At 40.4% G+C, this 16057-nt stretch overlaps 1 protein-coding gene and 1 pseudogene across 1 annotated transcript in view; one reads left to right on the top strand and one right to left on the bottom strand.

Annotated features, from left to right (window-relative positions):
- PIK3R3 (phosphoinositide-3-kinase regulatory subunit 3) overlaps nucleotides 1–15429 on the bottom strand; it is a 128228-nt gene extending 112799 nt beyond the window's left edge. Inside the window, exon 1 of the mRNA XM_028123459.2 lies at nucleotides 14618–15429. Within this exon, the coding sequence (XP_027979260.1) occupies nucleotides 14618–14723 (106 nt within the window). The 5' untranslated portion in view covers nucleotides 14724–15429. The remainder of the gene's footprint in view (nucleotides 1–14617) is intronic.
- Nucleotides 347–792, top strand: LOC114224310 (large ribosomal subunit protein uL15 pseudogene; annotated as a pseudogene).
- Nucleotides 15430–16057: the final 628 nt, after the last annotated feature.

Genomic DNA, 16057 nt, shown 5'->3' with positions numbered 1-16057 from the left:
CCTCATAGTAAGCCATCTGGTATTCCCTCCACCTGGCACATTCCCCACCCTTCCACTTCCCAAAGATCTATGTGCCTTGCTCCCTCACTTCAAGTCACGCCCTCCCTGTCCTATTTAAAATAGTACTCCTTTTGGGTGCCTGGGTGGCTCAGATGGTTAAGCGTCTGCCTTCAGCTCAGGTCATGATCCCAGGGTCCTGGGATCGAGTCCCGCATCAGGCTCCCTGCTCCTTGGGAGCCTGCTTCTCCCTCTGCCTCTCTCTCTGTCTCTGTCTCTCATGAATAAATAAAAAGTTAAAAAAAATAAATAAATAAAATAGTACTCCTTTTTTCCGTCTGGGCTGCCGACATGCCATCCAGACTGAGGAAGACCCGGAAACTTAGGGGCCACGTGAGCCACAGCCACGGCCGCATCGGCAAGCACCATAAGCACCCAGGAGGCTGGGGTAATGCTGGTGGCATGCATCACCACAGGATCAACTTCGACAAATATCACCCAGGATACTCTGGAAAAGTTGGTATGAGACATTACCACTTAAAGAGGAACCAGAGCTTCTGCCCAACTGTCAACCTTAATAAACTGCGGACCTTGGTCAGTGAGCAGACACGGATAAATGCCGCCAAAAACAAGACTGGAGCTGCTCCTACCATTGATGTGGTGCGATCAGGCTACTACAAAGTTTTGGGAAAGGGAAAACTCCCAAAACAGCCTGTCATCATGAAGGCCAAATTGTTTAGTAGAAGAGCAGAGAAGATTAAGGGTGTCGGGGGCACCAGCGTTCTAGTAGCTTGAAGCCACGTTGGGGTGGGTGTTCATTAAATGCTAACAAGTGCTTTAAAAAAAAAAAAACAGTACTCTGTGTGTTGTTGATTTTAGCCACTCTGATAGGTGTGAGGTGATAGCTCATCATGGTTTTGATTTGCATTTCCCTGATGATCAGTGATGTTGAACATCTTTCCATGTGTCTGTTGGCCATCTGGATATCTTCCTTGGAGAAATGTCTGTTCATGTCTTCTGCCCACTTTTTAATTGGGTATTTGGTTTTTAGGTATTGAGTTATCAGTTCTTTGTATGTTTTGGATACTAACCCCTTATCAGAGATGTCATTTGCAAATATCTTCTCCCATTCTGTTGGTTGCCTTTTAGTTTTGTTGACTGTTTCCTTCGCTGTGCAGAAGCATTTTGATATAGTCCTGATAGTTTATTTTTGCTTTTGTTTCCCTTGCCTCGGGGACAGGCTTAGAAAGAAGTTGCTACAGCTGATGTCAAAGAAGTTACTGCCTGTATTCTCCTTTGGTTTTCAGGTCTCACATTGAGGTCTTTAATCCATTTTGATTTTGTGTATGGTATAGTGGTCCACTCTCATCCTTTTGCATGTTGCTGTCCAGTTTTCCCAACCATTTGTTGAAGAGATTGTCCTTTTCCCACTGGATATTCTTTCCTGCTTTGTTGAAGATTAACTGACCAGATAGTTGTGGGTTCATTTCTGGGTTTTCTATTCTGTTCCATTGATCTATGTGTCTAATTTTGTGTCAGTACCATACTGTTTTGATCACCACAGCTTTGTAATATAACTTGAAGTCCAGAATTGTGATGCCTCCAACTTTGCTTTTCTTTTTCAAGGTTGCTTTGGCTATTTGGGGTCTTTTGTGCTTCCATACACATTTTAGGATTGTTTGTTCCAACTCTGTGAAAAATGCTGTTGGTATTTTGATAGGGATTGCATTAAACGTATAGATTGCTTTGGGGAGTATAGATATTTTAACAATATTTGTCCTTCCAATCCAGGAGCATGAAATGTCTCACCACCAGGGAAATACAAATCAAAACTATGATATCACTGCACACCTGTCAGAATGGCTAAAATCAACAACGCAAGAAACAACAGGTGGTGGTGAGGATGTGGAGAAAGGGGAACCCTCTTGCACTTTTGTTGGGAAATGGGAATGCAAACTGGTATAGCCACTGTGGAAAACCATACGGAGGTTCCTCAGTTAAAAAGAGAACTACCTTACGACCCAGCAATTGCACTGTTAGGTGTTTACCCAAAGAATACAAAAATACTAAATCAGAGCAATACACGCACCCAATGTTTATAGCATTACTACAACAGCCAAATTATGGAATCAGCCCAAGTGTCCACTGATTGATGAACGGCTAAAGATGTGATACACACACACTATGGACTATTAACCATAAAAAGTAATGAAACCTTGCCATTTGCAGTGACATGGATAAGGCTAGAGAGTATCATGCTAAGCAAAATAAGTCAGAGACAAACATATGATTCCATTCATGTGGAATTTAAGAAACAAAACAAGCAAAGGGATAAAAAGAGAGCCAAACCAAGAAACAGACTCAACTATAGAGAACGAATGGATGGGTTACTAGGGGGGAGGTGGGCAGGAGGAGGAGTTAAATAGGTGATGGGGATTAAGGAAGACCCTTGTGATGAGCACCAAGTGTTGTATGGAAGAGTTGAATCACTGTATTGTACACCTGAAACTATTACACTATATGTTAACTGAAATTTAAATTTTCAAAAAAGGAGCACCTGGGTGGCTCAGTTGTTAAGCGTCTGCCTTCGGCTCAGGTCATGATCCCAGGGTCCTGGGATCAAGCTGAGCATCAGGCTCCCTGCTCAGCGGGAAGCCTGCTTCTCCCTCTCCCACTTCCCCTGCTTGTGTTCCCTCTATGCTGTCTCTGTCAAATAAAAATAAAAATCTTAAAAAAACTTTAAAAAAAGTAAAAATAAAATAGTGCCCCCTCCCTCCCAACCCTATTTTCCTTCTCTGCTTTTTTTCCTTATCATTTATAACCATCACTATGTATTTTACTTATAAATTTGTGGGGCGTGTTTTTTTTGTTTTGTTAAGAGGCTTTTTTTTTTTTTTTTTAAGATTTTGAGAGATCGATGGGGTGCCTGGGTGGCTCAGTCTTTAAGCGTCTGCCTTCCGCTCGGGTCGTGGTCCCGGGGTCCTGGGATCGAGCCCCACATCAGGCTCCCTGCTCAGTAGGGAGCCTGCTTCTCCCTCTCCCCTGCCTGCCGCTCCCCCTGCTTCTGCTCTCTCTCAAATAAATAAAATCTTAAAAAAAAAAAGATTTTGAGAGAGAGAGAGAGTGTGTGTGTCTGTGTGTGTGTACAAGCAGAGGAAGCGGAGAAGCAAGCTCCCCGCTGAGCAGGGAGTCCCACATGGGGCTTGATCCCAGGACCCTGGGATCATGACCAGAGCCAAAGGCAGCCGCTTAACCAACTGAGCCACCCAGGCACCCCTAAATAGCATGTTACGATTTTTTAAAAAGATTTTACTTATTTGAGAGAGTGAGCAGGGAGCCTGATGTCAGACACTTAACCCAACTGAGCCACCCAGGTACCCCATAAATTAGTTTATTCTCTACTTTCTCCCCTCCCTTAAAACATTTCATGAATTTATCAAGTTTTGCTGTTCTGTTCACTGTTATACCTAGAACAGTGCCTAACCATCAAATATTTGTTGAAAAACATGAATATATGAACAAAAACATTTATGGGGGGCGCCTGGGTGGCTCAGTTGGTTAAGCGACTGCCTTTGGCTCAGGTCTTGATCCCGGCATCCTGGGATCGAGTCCCACACTGGGCTCCCCCTGCTCTGTGGGGAGCCTGCTTCTCCCTCTGCCTGCCACTCCCCCTGCTTGTGCGCACACACTCTGTGTCAAATGAATAAATAAAATCTCTAAAAAAAAAAATTTATGGGTGCTTCGTATGTTCCAGGCACCATGTTAAGTGCTTTACAGTCATGAATTTACTAAATCCTCACAACAATCCCATTGAAGTAGGGACCGTTATCAGCCCTAATTTGGGGGTGAAGAAACCAAAACACAGAAAATATAAGTTGCCCCAGGACACATACTAGAAAGCGGCAGAGACACAATCTAAACTCAGGCAGTCTGATTCCAGAGACAGTGCTCTTAACCACCCCACTATACAATTTATACTGAAAACTCAATACTTACCTATAGTACATTTTAATTGAAAGACATGATCTATAGGTTAGTGTCCTAATTTTTTAAGATTTTATTTATTTATTTGACAGAGAGACACAGCGAGAGAGGGAACACAAGCAGGGGGAGTGGGAGAGGGAGAAGCAGGCTTCCCACCAAGCAGGGTGTCCGATGCGGGGCTCGATCCCAGGGATCTGGGATCATGACCTGAGCTGAAGGCAGACTTAATGACTGAGCCACCCAGGTGCCCCAGTAGTGTCCTAATTTTTAAGGCTAGTCATTCAAATCATAAATCATGCCACAGGTCTCAAGCTTACTACTTAACTTACTAAACTTTGGAATGTGGAATTTATCGTTTGGTAAAATGTTCTCTCATACTCATTTAACTGACACACTAATATACTCTATTCCCAATACCTACATGCTTCAAATAAGGAAACGGAGAAGTTAGCTTCCTCATCTTCTACTAAGCAACTGACAAAAAGACCTGTCTTTTTTAAAATATATATTATTGGGGTGCCTGGGTGGCTCAGTCGTTAAGCGTCTGCCTTCGGCTTCGGTCATGACCTCAGGGTCCTGGGATTGAACCCCACATCGGGCTCCTTGCTTAGCGGGAAGCCTGCTTCTCCCTCTCCCGCTCTCCCTGCTTCTGTTCCCTCTCTGTCTCTATCAAATAAATAAAATCTTTAAAAAAATAAAATAAAATGTATATTATTTATTTTGGAGAGAGAGAAAACGTGAGCAGGGGGAGGAGGAGAGGAAGGGAGAGAATCCTCAAGTAGACACTCCTCCTGCCCCGCTGAGCATGGAGCCCAATGCGGGGCTCCATTCCAGGACCCTGAGATCATGATGCAAGCCGAAATCAAGCGTGACTGCTTAACTTTAATATTAACTCTCAATACTTAACTTTAATATTAACTCTCAATATTAACTCTCAATGACCCTGTGAATTCCAATTTAGAATAAGGAAACGTATTTCCCACAACTAGATTAATTTTGAAAAAGGAAAAAAAATGCTAATTCTTTTTATTTACAAACACAAAGAACTCCGGAAGGAGCTATGGTTCTCCAAATTACTTTCCAAAATGGCCACTATTGATTATCTATCTACCTAGCTAGCATTCATCCCCTCCTTCCTTCCTAACAGAATCCCTCCCCAATACAAAACCTCAGGGGAAGTTATTACCACTCCCAAATTCAGGCATGGCCATGATTAGTTCAAGGGCAGTCACTAGTGATTGAGTCAGGAATAAGCATAGGACTCAATTCTGGCCAAAAAGATGTGAAAAAACTCTGCTAGAGGTTTTTAGAGAAAATTTCTTCTCTCTGTAAAGAAGCATAGGAAGACACCTCTTTCTTCTTTTAGAAGTTCTTGTGGAGGTGTATAGAATTGTTGAATCACTATATTGTACACTTGAAACCAATATGGCATTATATGTTAACTATACTACAATAATCTTAAAAATTTTTGGTCAATTGTATTTACAAAAAAAAAAGTTCTGTATGGATATGACACCTGGAATCACTACACCATTTTGCTACTAGTCTGTGGATGAAGCCAATTCCAAGGAGAGCAGAATTGAACAGTGGAAATATGAGATTTTACTGACATTGTTGGACTGATGTAATCAACATCTGAAGCTGCTCATATGAGAAGATAAAAATTCTTATTTCTTAATCCATTTTGAATTAGATTCCTGCTGCTTGTAGCTGAAAATATACTATTTTTTTTTTTATGAAAGATATCCCAGAACTAATCTCAAAAGTTTGTGGTTGGGATGCCTGGCTGGCTCAGTTGTGAAGTGTGCAACTCTCGATTTTGGGGTTGAGTCTGAGCCCCACACTGAGTGTAGATTACCTAAAAATAAAATCTTTAAAGTAAAAAAAAAAAAAAAAAAAGGTTTGTGGTTAATTCCACAAATGCATATTAGAAACTCAATATGAATTATACTATACTAAGTGTTCTTGTGGAGTTAGAAAGTTAAAAAGAATAGTGCACATGAAAAAAATTCTGAAGTGGTATTTTTCAAGCATAAACAATTCATTTCAATAAGGCATTCTCCAAAACAATTTAGACAAATTTTAAATTTTGACTTGTGATTGAATTTTTTTCTTAGGTTTCAAAACAAAAACTATAAAATATTTAAGAGGACATAGACACAAGCTCTTGATTTGTTGCCCTATACGCTTAGACAGAGGTAAACAATCTGGCCCACAAACAATCCAAGGCTGGATAATGGTAGATGGTATGACATCATGGTATTGACTTTAGCTTTGTGTTGCTTATATTCACAGGGCACAGGGCAGTTTTTATATTGACAAGACACATGCAAAATGGTAGGATGTGGCAGACTGGACGTAGCCTACTGCCTCTTTTATATTAAAAAAAAGATAACATTATATGAATTTACAAATATTCACAAAGAACAACAAATAGATCATATATCAGCAAACAATATGGAAACTAATCTTATGAGGCTACTTGGCTGACCTTACCTTGTTATCCCAAATCAAGTCCTACACATTCTAAATTTAACTGGTATAACACATTGGGTAATTTCAATCTACATTTGGCACAGTGCTGTGTACAACTAGCCTAACTTTCAAAATTTACTACTCACTTCTAATTCTTCAAAATTTCAAAAATGACTAACTCAAAACCATAAAATTTTGCTAACATTAAGGATTGTACTTTTTCATTATTTCCCTTGTTAGAATAAATTATCTTGGGGCATGTGGGTGGCTCAGTTGGTTAAGCGTCTGCCTTCGCCTCAGGTCATGATCCCAGGGTCCTAGGATCCAGCCCAGCATCAGGCTCTCTGCTCAGTGGGAAGCGTGCTTCTCCCCTCACCCTCTGATGATCCCCTTACTTGTTTGCTATTTGTCAGAAAGGGAGAGAGAGAGAGAGAGCTAGCACAAGGTGGGGAAGCAGCAGGCAAAGGGAGAAGCAGGCTCCCCACTGAGCAGGCAGCCCGAAGTGGGACTTGATCCCATGACCCTGGGATCATGACCTAAGCTGAAGGCAGACACTTAACCAACTGAGCCACCCAGGCATCCCAATAAATAAAATCTTAAAAAAAAAAAAGAATAAATTATCTTTATAAGCTTAAAGGTCACATGTTGTTTAATAAATATTATCAACATTTTAAAACTTAAGTCACAAAATGAAGCTGGTTAGATCCACAGGCCTACGACTTCAACAAAATATTTAAGAACAGGCTATTTTGAGGGGAAAAAAAAAAGAAAAAAGAAAAATATATAGTTTGACCTCAAGAAACTGATCTTGTTTTGGGGAGACAAATTATATTCACAAAATAACTAAATGTCTCTAACATAACATGATTTTGTATCAAAACAATAGACTGTAGTCCTAGATAATTATGGGACTCAGTGCTAGAAATTTTGGAGGAAGAAAAGAAAGGAGACCTGCAAAGGATCCAAATTTGAAGATGGGGGTGGGATGGGCATAATCTAACACAAGCAGCAGCATAAGGAAAAGGCTGAAGATTGGAATAGGAAAGGGCATGCAGTGGATAGCAAAGAAATGGGCTAAAAGCAAAAATGAGAATGGGGCGGGCAGTGGTGGGGGGGACAACCTGACTGTCTCAGTCAGTAGAGCAGGTGATTCTTGATCTCGGGGTCATGGGTTTGAACCCCAGTTTGAGAGTAGAGTTTACTTTTAAAAAATAAGAATAGAGGATTAATAATTAAGTTGGAAATGTAAATTGGTGCTAAAGATCATGTATGCCTAGTTTAAGAATATGGCCTCTGCTTAAAAGAAATGGGATAGCTTCTGATTATTTCCTGTATTTAAAAATTATTTCAAAATAACATTTGAGCAGGATTAACCTGGATGAAGAACTCTGGATACATTTATAGGGGAAGAGAAGAAGAAATTAGAAACAGAGCAACCAGTTAGGAGGTGCTTACTGGTTAAGAACCAGGGTGTTAGCAAGACAGACCTGCTCTGCTACTTGCTAGCTGTGAGGCACTGAATAAGTTATTAAACATATCTAAGTCTGTTTCCTGTCTGTAAAGTAAGGTAATAATAGTACCTATCTTATAAGGTTGTTGTGTGGCAAACAGTAATAGTACATGTAAAAACATTTAACATAATGCTTGGTCCATACATTCAACAAATGTTAGTAACTATTACCTTCATTATAAGTCATTTCAAATATGTGGTGATGAGGAATTAGACAAGGGCAATAGAAACTAAAAAGAAAGGATGACTTGGAATGACATTTCCATAGACTCATGAGATGCTATAATATAAAAAGACCCTAGAGAACTCTTCCAAAAATAAAATTACCCCAGTTTAAATGTCAGGGATGAAGGGGAAAAAGATAGAGCAAGATAACTCAAAAGGTTCTGACTGCAAGAGTAGTCAAAGAGGTAGACTTGGGATAATTACATGTTAACAACATGCTTTAAGATATAAGCTACAATGGGGCACCTGGCTGGTTCATTCAGAGAAGCATGTGACTCTTGATCTTGGAAATGTGAGTTCGAGCCCCATGTTGGATATAGATTACTAAAAAACAACAACAACAAAAAGATATAAGCTACGATCAATCAGGTCTATACCATGTACCAAACACTGTGCTAGATATTGATATAGTACATCTAATCCCCAGTACAACTCTGAAAGGTACAGTACTAAATCAATTTTACAAAAGAGCACTGGCATCCTGCTTCTCAGTGCAGAAAGAGGTTAAGTACGAGCCATATAACCTGGGTAATGGTAAGAAGCAAAGCTAGGTTTGGAAGCCCTGTCATGTTTCCAAAGCCTGTGTTCTTTCTACTTCACTCACACTGCATCCCCCTTTAATATCAATAAAATTATATCACATAAACATACTTGTAATTATTTTTCTACCTACTTTCTTAAATATGGTGACCATAAACATGTCCAATCTTAACTACATTCTAAGAAAAATATAAAGGTACTCAGCATGAAACGATGAGAATGAATTTTTTTTTTAATTTGTGAATATGATATCTTTATTTCTTTTTTTTAAGATTTTATTTATTTATTTGACAGAGAGAGACACAGCGTGAGAGGGAACTCAAGCAGAGGGAGTGGGAGAGGGAGAAGCAGGCCTCCCGCCGAGCAGGGAGCCTGATGCGGGGCTCGATCCCAGGACCCTGGGATCATGACCTGAGCCGAAGGCAGATGCTTAACGACTGAGCCACCCAGACGCCCCGAGAATGAATTTTAAAAGCATTATCAAATGGAGAATTATACTAATGAAATATAGCTGAGTATACTATAAACTATAATATGTTAAATGAAAGCAATGACTAATCTTTTTCAATAAGAAAATGCAAACAAATTTGGCATGGCTTTTCCATCATTTGATTATATTAACATTTGTCCCACACTAAAATATCATTTTAAAAATGACACTAAGCTCATAAAAGAAATATCTTACCACACACAGGAGACACATTTATATAATAACCCATCAAATGTTCAGTTACAAAAATTCAACCACAGTAGAATGCCCAACCTGCTAACAGTAAGGACCACATGGTGGCAGGTGACCTATTTCTTCAGTGTGTTTCTCAGCAAATATTTTCCCCAACCACAGGGCCAGTGTGCTAGTTCTCTACCAGAATGTTAATCTAAATTTCACTAGGATGAAAATACCAAGTATGCCAGAGTAAGCAAGTAAGTTTCCTGAAACAATCTTTTCATCTGTATTCAAAAAAAGTCAGAAAATACTTTCCTAGATTGACCATCAAACTAGTCACAAACCATGTAACTTCTAGACTAGTTCTCAGTAGTCCATAGACCCCCTGCGTGTCTCCAAGACCCTTTCAGAGGATCCAAGGGGCCAAAAGTATTTTCATAGTATTACTAAGACACTATTTGCCTTTTGCACTCATTCTCTCATATCTTTACAGTGGAATTTTCCAGAGGCTAAAACCTGTGGTATCTCAACATATTGAATACAGGAGCAGACATGGGAATTTTTTTTTTTTTTTTAGGACTTTATTTGACAGAGAAAGCAAGAGAGCACAAACAGGGGGAACAGCAGAGGAAGAGGGAGAAGTAGGCTCCCTGCCAAGCAGGGAGCCCGATGCAGGCTCAATCCCAGGACCCTGGGATCATGACCTGAGCCGAAGGAAGACACTCAACCATCTGAGCCACCCAGGTGCCCCAGTTTTTTTTAAGATTTTGAGAGAGAGCAAGCGCACATGCAGGGTGAAGGGCGGGTGGAGAAGTGGACTCCCTGCTGAGCAGGGAGCCAGATGTGGGACTCGATCCCAGGACTCCGGGATCATGACCTGAGCCAAAGGCAGACGCTTAACCAACTGAGCCACCAAGGCACCCCAGACATGGGAATTTAGATGTTTTCCATTAAGCCAGACATTAAAGATTAAAATGCCAGACATTAAAATCATTTGCAAAAATGTAAAACAATGGCCACTCTCTTCACTTGTTTCTTTTTAATATAGTTATTTTTTCATTAAAATAAATTACGTTAGGGGAGCCCCGAGGGCTCAGGTGGTTGAGCAGCCAACTCTTGACTATGGCTCAGGTCATGATCTTAGGGTCCTGGGATCAAGCCTCTTGTCAGGCTACACACTCAGTGGGCAGTCTGCTTGAAGATTCTCTCTCTCCCTCTCCCTCTGCCTCTGCCCTTCCCTATTGGTGCTCTCTCTCAAATAAATAAATCTTTAAAAAAAAAAATGTTAACATGTAGTACTTTATTATTTTTAAATGAATTAAATTTTTAAATTTCTTAATTTTATTCTAATAGAGTAAATATTAGTAAATAGCTCTTTGAGATCCTCAATAATTTTTATTATGAAAGGGGTACTCAGACCAAAAAAAAAAAAAAAAAAGCCGAGAACCACTTTTCTAGACCTTCCTATATTTTGCCAATAAAAACTTGTAATTTTCTAATTATACTTTAGAGATGTTGCTGCCCTACAATTTCAGAAATTTGTCTTGATAAGAAAAATGTCTATAGACAATCTTTAAAAGAATGTATCCATTAATTATAAAAAGAAATCACCTGTTATATCGTCCCAAAATAAAAACAACAACGTCAAAACTAAAGTGCTAGCCTACAGACCACTGTCTATAGCTTTGGGCATGAGTTTATCATCAGCTATATATCTGTAATCCTCCAATAGCTCCTATACAAGAGACAGGGCTCTTTGAGAGGCCTACCCAGCAACTATTCTATTACGGAATAATCCTGATTCCCAAATCGCAACAGGACTAACCACGATACTCAAAAGCAATTCTTTGTACCACACTCTTAACATTTCCAAAATAAAAAGTTTTGTTTCATCTTAACAGTTCACTATTTCTACTGCTTCTGGGAAATAAAGATTAAGACATCGAACATTTGGATCCAATCCTTACATTGTCAGTGAATTACAATAGATGTAGCAATCCATGCAGTTATTAGAAACCTTTGGGATGCATGGTAATGGTAGTTTTTTAAAAAACAGGCTGGAGGGAAACACCTTTGGAAAACAGTTTTTGAGGCCACTGGAAGCAATAATAGATAAAATTTTGCATTTATAGTTCAGTCTTAAATGAAGATGAAAATCATTTTTAAAATTAATATTAATATTACAGTTAAGGGCCCTAAGTCAACAACTGTCTAAATCAAGTTATTTAACTCTAGGCTATTGTAATAGGCAAGGAATGAGGTGACCAAGGACCATAAGTAGAAAAGTACTTAGAGGCTAGAAAGAAATGGTGCTCCTTAGATATTTATTAATTCAACACATATTTATTAAATTGTCTACTGCTTGCAAGAATTGAGCAAGCTAAGAAGCTCATAACTTGATGGGAAGACAATTCCATAGGGGGAGGGGGAGGGAGTATACATAAACACAGAAGCTACTCCATAGACAGAATGAAAAGAAGTTCTGAGAAGCGCTAGAAGAGAAAAGAAAAGGAAAGGAAAGGAAAGGAAGGATGTCTTCTAACAGGAGGGATCGGGAAACATACATCCTTGCAAAGAAGGCATCTAAGGGTAGACCTTAAACATATATAAGAGTACAGCAAGTAACCAATGGTAGTGAAAAGCATCCTAGGAAGAGGAAAAAGCATACATTCAAGAAACAGCAAGTATAAAATAGCCTTCCACAGTACCTGTGATGGACTCTAGGAAGAGACCAGACTGGAAAATTAGGTTGGAAGCCAAAAAAAAAAAAAAAAAAAAAAAAAAAGGGAGGGGGAGGACTTATATGACAAGGCAGGCAATCTGGGACTCTTTTTAATAAGCAAAGGAAAGCCACCGGAAGGTTTTCAGAGTCATTTGAAGATTTACCACTGGAAGGCAAATCATCAGACGGTACTTTAATAATACTGTGGATTGAACAAAGTAGAAACAGGGAGAACAGTAAGAATAGTTAGAACACTATCAAAACAGTCCAGTCAGGAAATAAGAGGTTTGAGCTGGGATAGGAGGTAGGAAGAAGACAGACACAAGACATGCTGCAACCTCTTCACTAATAATTTACTTAGTTTTAAATGTTTCAAAACCTTTTATCACACAAAACAAGACTGGCATTCACATTATTTCCATTAAAAACCATTCGCATCACAGGAAATATTCCAGCATACTCAAGTGTGCTTCCAAAAAGCTGTTAGGCATAACTAGCCATAATCTACATTAAGGCTACAAAATGGTTTGTAATAAAGAACAGCATATGCATATTTCCAATATTCTGAATAGAATCTCAGTATGCAAAACTTCATCCAAGAATGAATATTTTGAACTCAAAAGTTTGTTTCTATGTAAATGCACAAAGTTTGGATCTGAATTTTCTATACAACCTTGTAAGACCCACATCGCTACATAATTATAATAGTCAACTTTTTTTTTTTAATTCACTTATGGACAACTCAATTCAATTTGGCCAATATGGGCCTCATAGAAAAATATTTTTCAAACATCAGTGCCTGCTTCATTTTCTCCCCTCCTCCTTACTCACCTCTCCACCCAACAAATTCCCTTTGTATGTCTGCAAGGCAAGATACTATGATACAGTGATTCTGAGGCAGTTTGAATATATAATCATTATAATAGAAATCTAGAATTATTTACTTTTTGCAGGAGGACCCAATGCTGTACTAAATTTCCATTTACATGAATGACAAATACATCTAATAGAAATGATGCTTTACCGTTAGGGGGAAACAAAGGGGGAAATACACACAATAGATGGGTGGCAAATCTTACAAACTTTGCAAAACACTGAAAAGCTGCATCTGGATTGCAGTCACAATTACAAAAGCAAATAAAGGCGGCTCCAAAATGAAGGGAAAAGAGAAAAATGTTAAGTGATCATTAAGAGTAAAAAAGATTGATTTAATAGGAGTTTTTGATATAGCATTATTTAACACTCTAATTGGAAAAAAAAAACAAAGGATGATTTACAGCTCACAAGGACACAAGAAATAATTTCTATATACATTCTACAAGACAGTTATACTTCATTACACTTGCATGGGCTCCAATCCTTTCAAAGGTTTCCAAAAATACACAGTCTTATAATAATTGAGGTTCCCCAATGACACACAATTTATTCTGTAAGCTTAACATATTTACACATTTTTAAAAGACAATCAATTCAACCTCAACAAAAATAAGGAGTCACAAAGGCCCTCTACTTATTCAAAATCATTACATAAAGCACCTATAGCTGCAAAAAAAGGGTTTGAAAATCTGACAGCTAAAATATCATAAAATGGGGTTAGAATTTAAAGAAAAACAATTACCCAACTTTTCCATTTTCCCTTCCTTTTCCTTTCCTACCAGATACACAAAATGTCTGTAAGGGTCTCAGACAAAGCTCTGAAGTAAAAATACAGTATATGTATACTTTACATCATGTGTATTCAAACCTATCACATATATGTACACATCACATATATTCACACAAAAAAGGTTCGTTTTTTTTTTACCCTAAGAATTGAAGTTACATTAAACCCTATCCCATAAATTAAATCACCATAAATTAAAGAGTAATAAAATACTGCACGCAGATCTCTCTGATACTATATCCTGAGAAGAAAAACCTCAGACTAAGACCATGACTGAATAAAAACGCCCAATCCCTGAAAATCACTAACCGGCATTTGGTTTCTGTAAGAGAAAAAGGGGGTCTTAAAATGAATAATCACATAGGCAACCCAGTTTCAGAAGTTAACAAAGGTAAAACACAAGGAACCAAATAAGACAAACGTATGAAATGACAAGCTTTAAAGAATTCCCCCAAACGGAAAGACTGACTTCAAGGCTCGGATATAAAGCATCCTTTGCAGGTAGAAGAATCTTTAATTGAAAAAAAAAAGGGGGGGAGGGGGCACAACAAAAACCTGAACGACACGCAAAGGCAAAGAAGTAAAAGAAACGGGTCTTTCCTCCCACCCCCACTCCAGCCCCCACCCCCACCCTCGCAGGACAATAGGATCAGGGTCCTAACTGCAAACTTTAAACGGATAAACCAGAAGCAGTTTTACTGCAGCTCTAACTGCAAATCTGCCCCTCATCCCAAACCTAGCGCTCCCAGGAACACTTAATGCCCTGAAAACACCACCAAGGTCTCGTTATATACAAATCAGACCCATCACAAGATTCTTTTCTCTCCCAAGTACCTGGAGGATCCATTTCAATATAAAATATCAGTTCTGTCGAATAGGGCATCATCACCTCCCTCCAGTCTGCGTCATCGCGGTCCATACTCCACACCGTATTGTACATCGCGCTGTCAGGGGCAGGTCGTCAGGAAATATATAGAAAGCATATATATTTTTTTATCTGATATTTAAAAATCTAAAAATATAGATCTGTAAAGTCCCACACGGATATGTACTTCGGGGTTTCCAACGGCCGGTACAAACAAGTCCAGCCAACTACCAGGGCGAGGATGAGGTCCTCCCCCCTCTCCTCTTACAGCACCCAGCAAAATGCCCCCCGAACTTTCAGTCTACGGGCTTTTTCTCCTCAGAGGTACAGGGAGGCTTGGGGGGGGGCAGAGGGCTGAGGTGTTAAAAAGCAGCTTCCCAAAAATCCCTTCCACACAGTCGCTCTCCAAAGAGAAAAGCTCCCACTGCCTCCAAATCTTTCCTCGGCAGCCACTTTTGTGTCCTTCGAGGGAGGGAGAATGAAGAGCGGGGAGAAAAAGAACGCGCTGGGAGAAAGGTGAGGAAGTGACAAAGGAAGGCATAAAAAGGGGGGTGGGTATTGCGTTCAAGTTTCGGGGTCCCACTGGTCTGCAGAAAGCGATCCCCTCAGGGGCCGGGACTCGGGTTCCGTCTCAGTCAACCTCGGAACCGAAGCTGCTGCAGCCTCGAGATGAGGGCCCGTCGGAAAGTCCAGTTAGCGCTGCCCGGTTGGGCGCTCCCGCCCGGCGGTAAGCAAGCCCGCCAGTGCCGGCTCCCCTCACGCTCTGCCCCGACTCCAACCACTAGAGTTTCATTTTAACGGCGCGGAGGGGGACACCCTCCTCCGCCTCACGCTCCCCCGCTGAGGCGCCACCCAACCACACCGGGAAGGGGGGGACAAGCGACATCACTATTGCTCCTTCCCCTCTATCCCGACTCGATGTACTGGGGATTCTATCAGGTGCCTGTGAAAGTGTTCAGAAAACTGTCCTCCAATTCGGCTTTCAATTCTCTCCAACACTCTCTGGGTTTCGACTTCTTAATCATACATTCTCTCTCCCCCCAGCCTCAATCAGAATGGTACGGTCCGGGCGCTGGCCGCACGCCAGGAGTCAGTGCCGGGAGCACGCGAGCCCGGCCGGGAGGGAGAGGAGAGAGGGAAGGAGGGGGTAGAAAGAGAGGATAAGGTGAGTGGTGATTGGCTGATCCCGGTTGCCGGAGCCCGGAGCCTGCGTCTTTTGTCTGCCTTCCTCCAGCAAAGGAGCGGGAGACGGCTGCGCGCCCCAAGCGGGCCAATCAGGAGCCAGCCGGCGCTGGCCGGCCAGGCGGCGATTGGTCAGAGCCCAGTTACTAAGCGGGACAAAGGCAGAGGGGGAAAGAAAAGAAGAGAAAAAAAAAAAAGAAAGAAAGAAAGCGCAAACGGCGGTTACT

The sequence above is a fragment of the Eumetopias jubatus genome, unplaced genomic scaffold (genome assembly GCF_037043125.1).
Source record: "Eumetopias jubatus isolate StellerSeaLion01/CBP00866 unplaced genomic scaffold, mEumJub1_p1.0 scaffold_4, whole genome shotgun sequence".
In the NCBI taxonomy this organism is placed as follows: Eukaryota; Metazoa; Chordata; class Mammalia; order Carnivora; family Otariidae; genus Eumetopias; species Eumetopias jubatus.
This window is presented reverse-complemented; position numbering and strand designations above follow the sequence as displayed.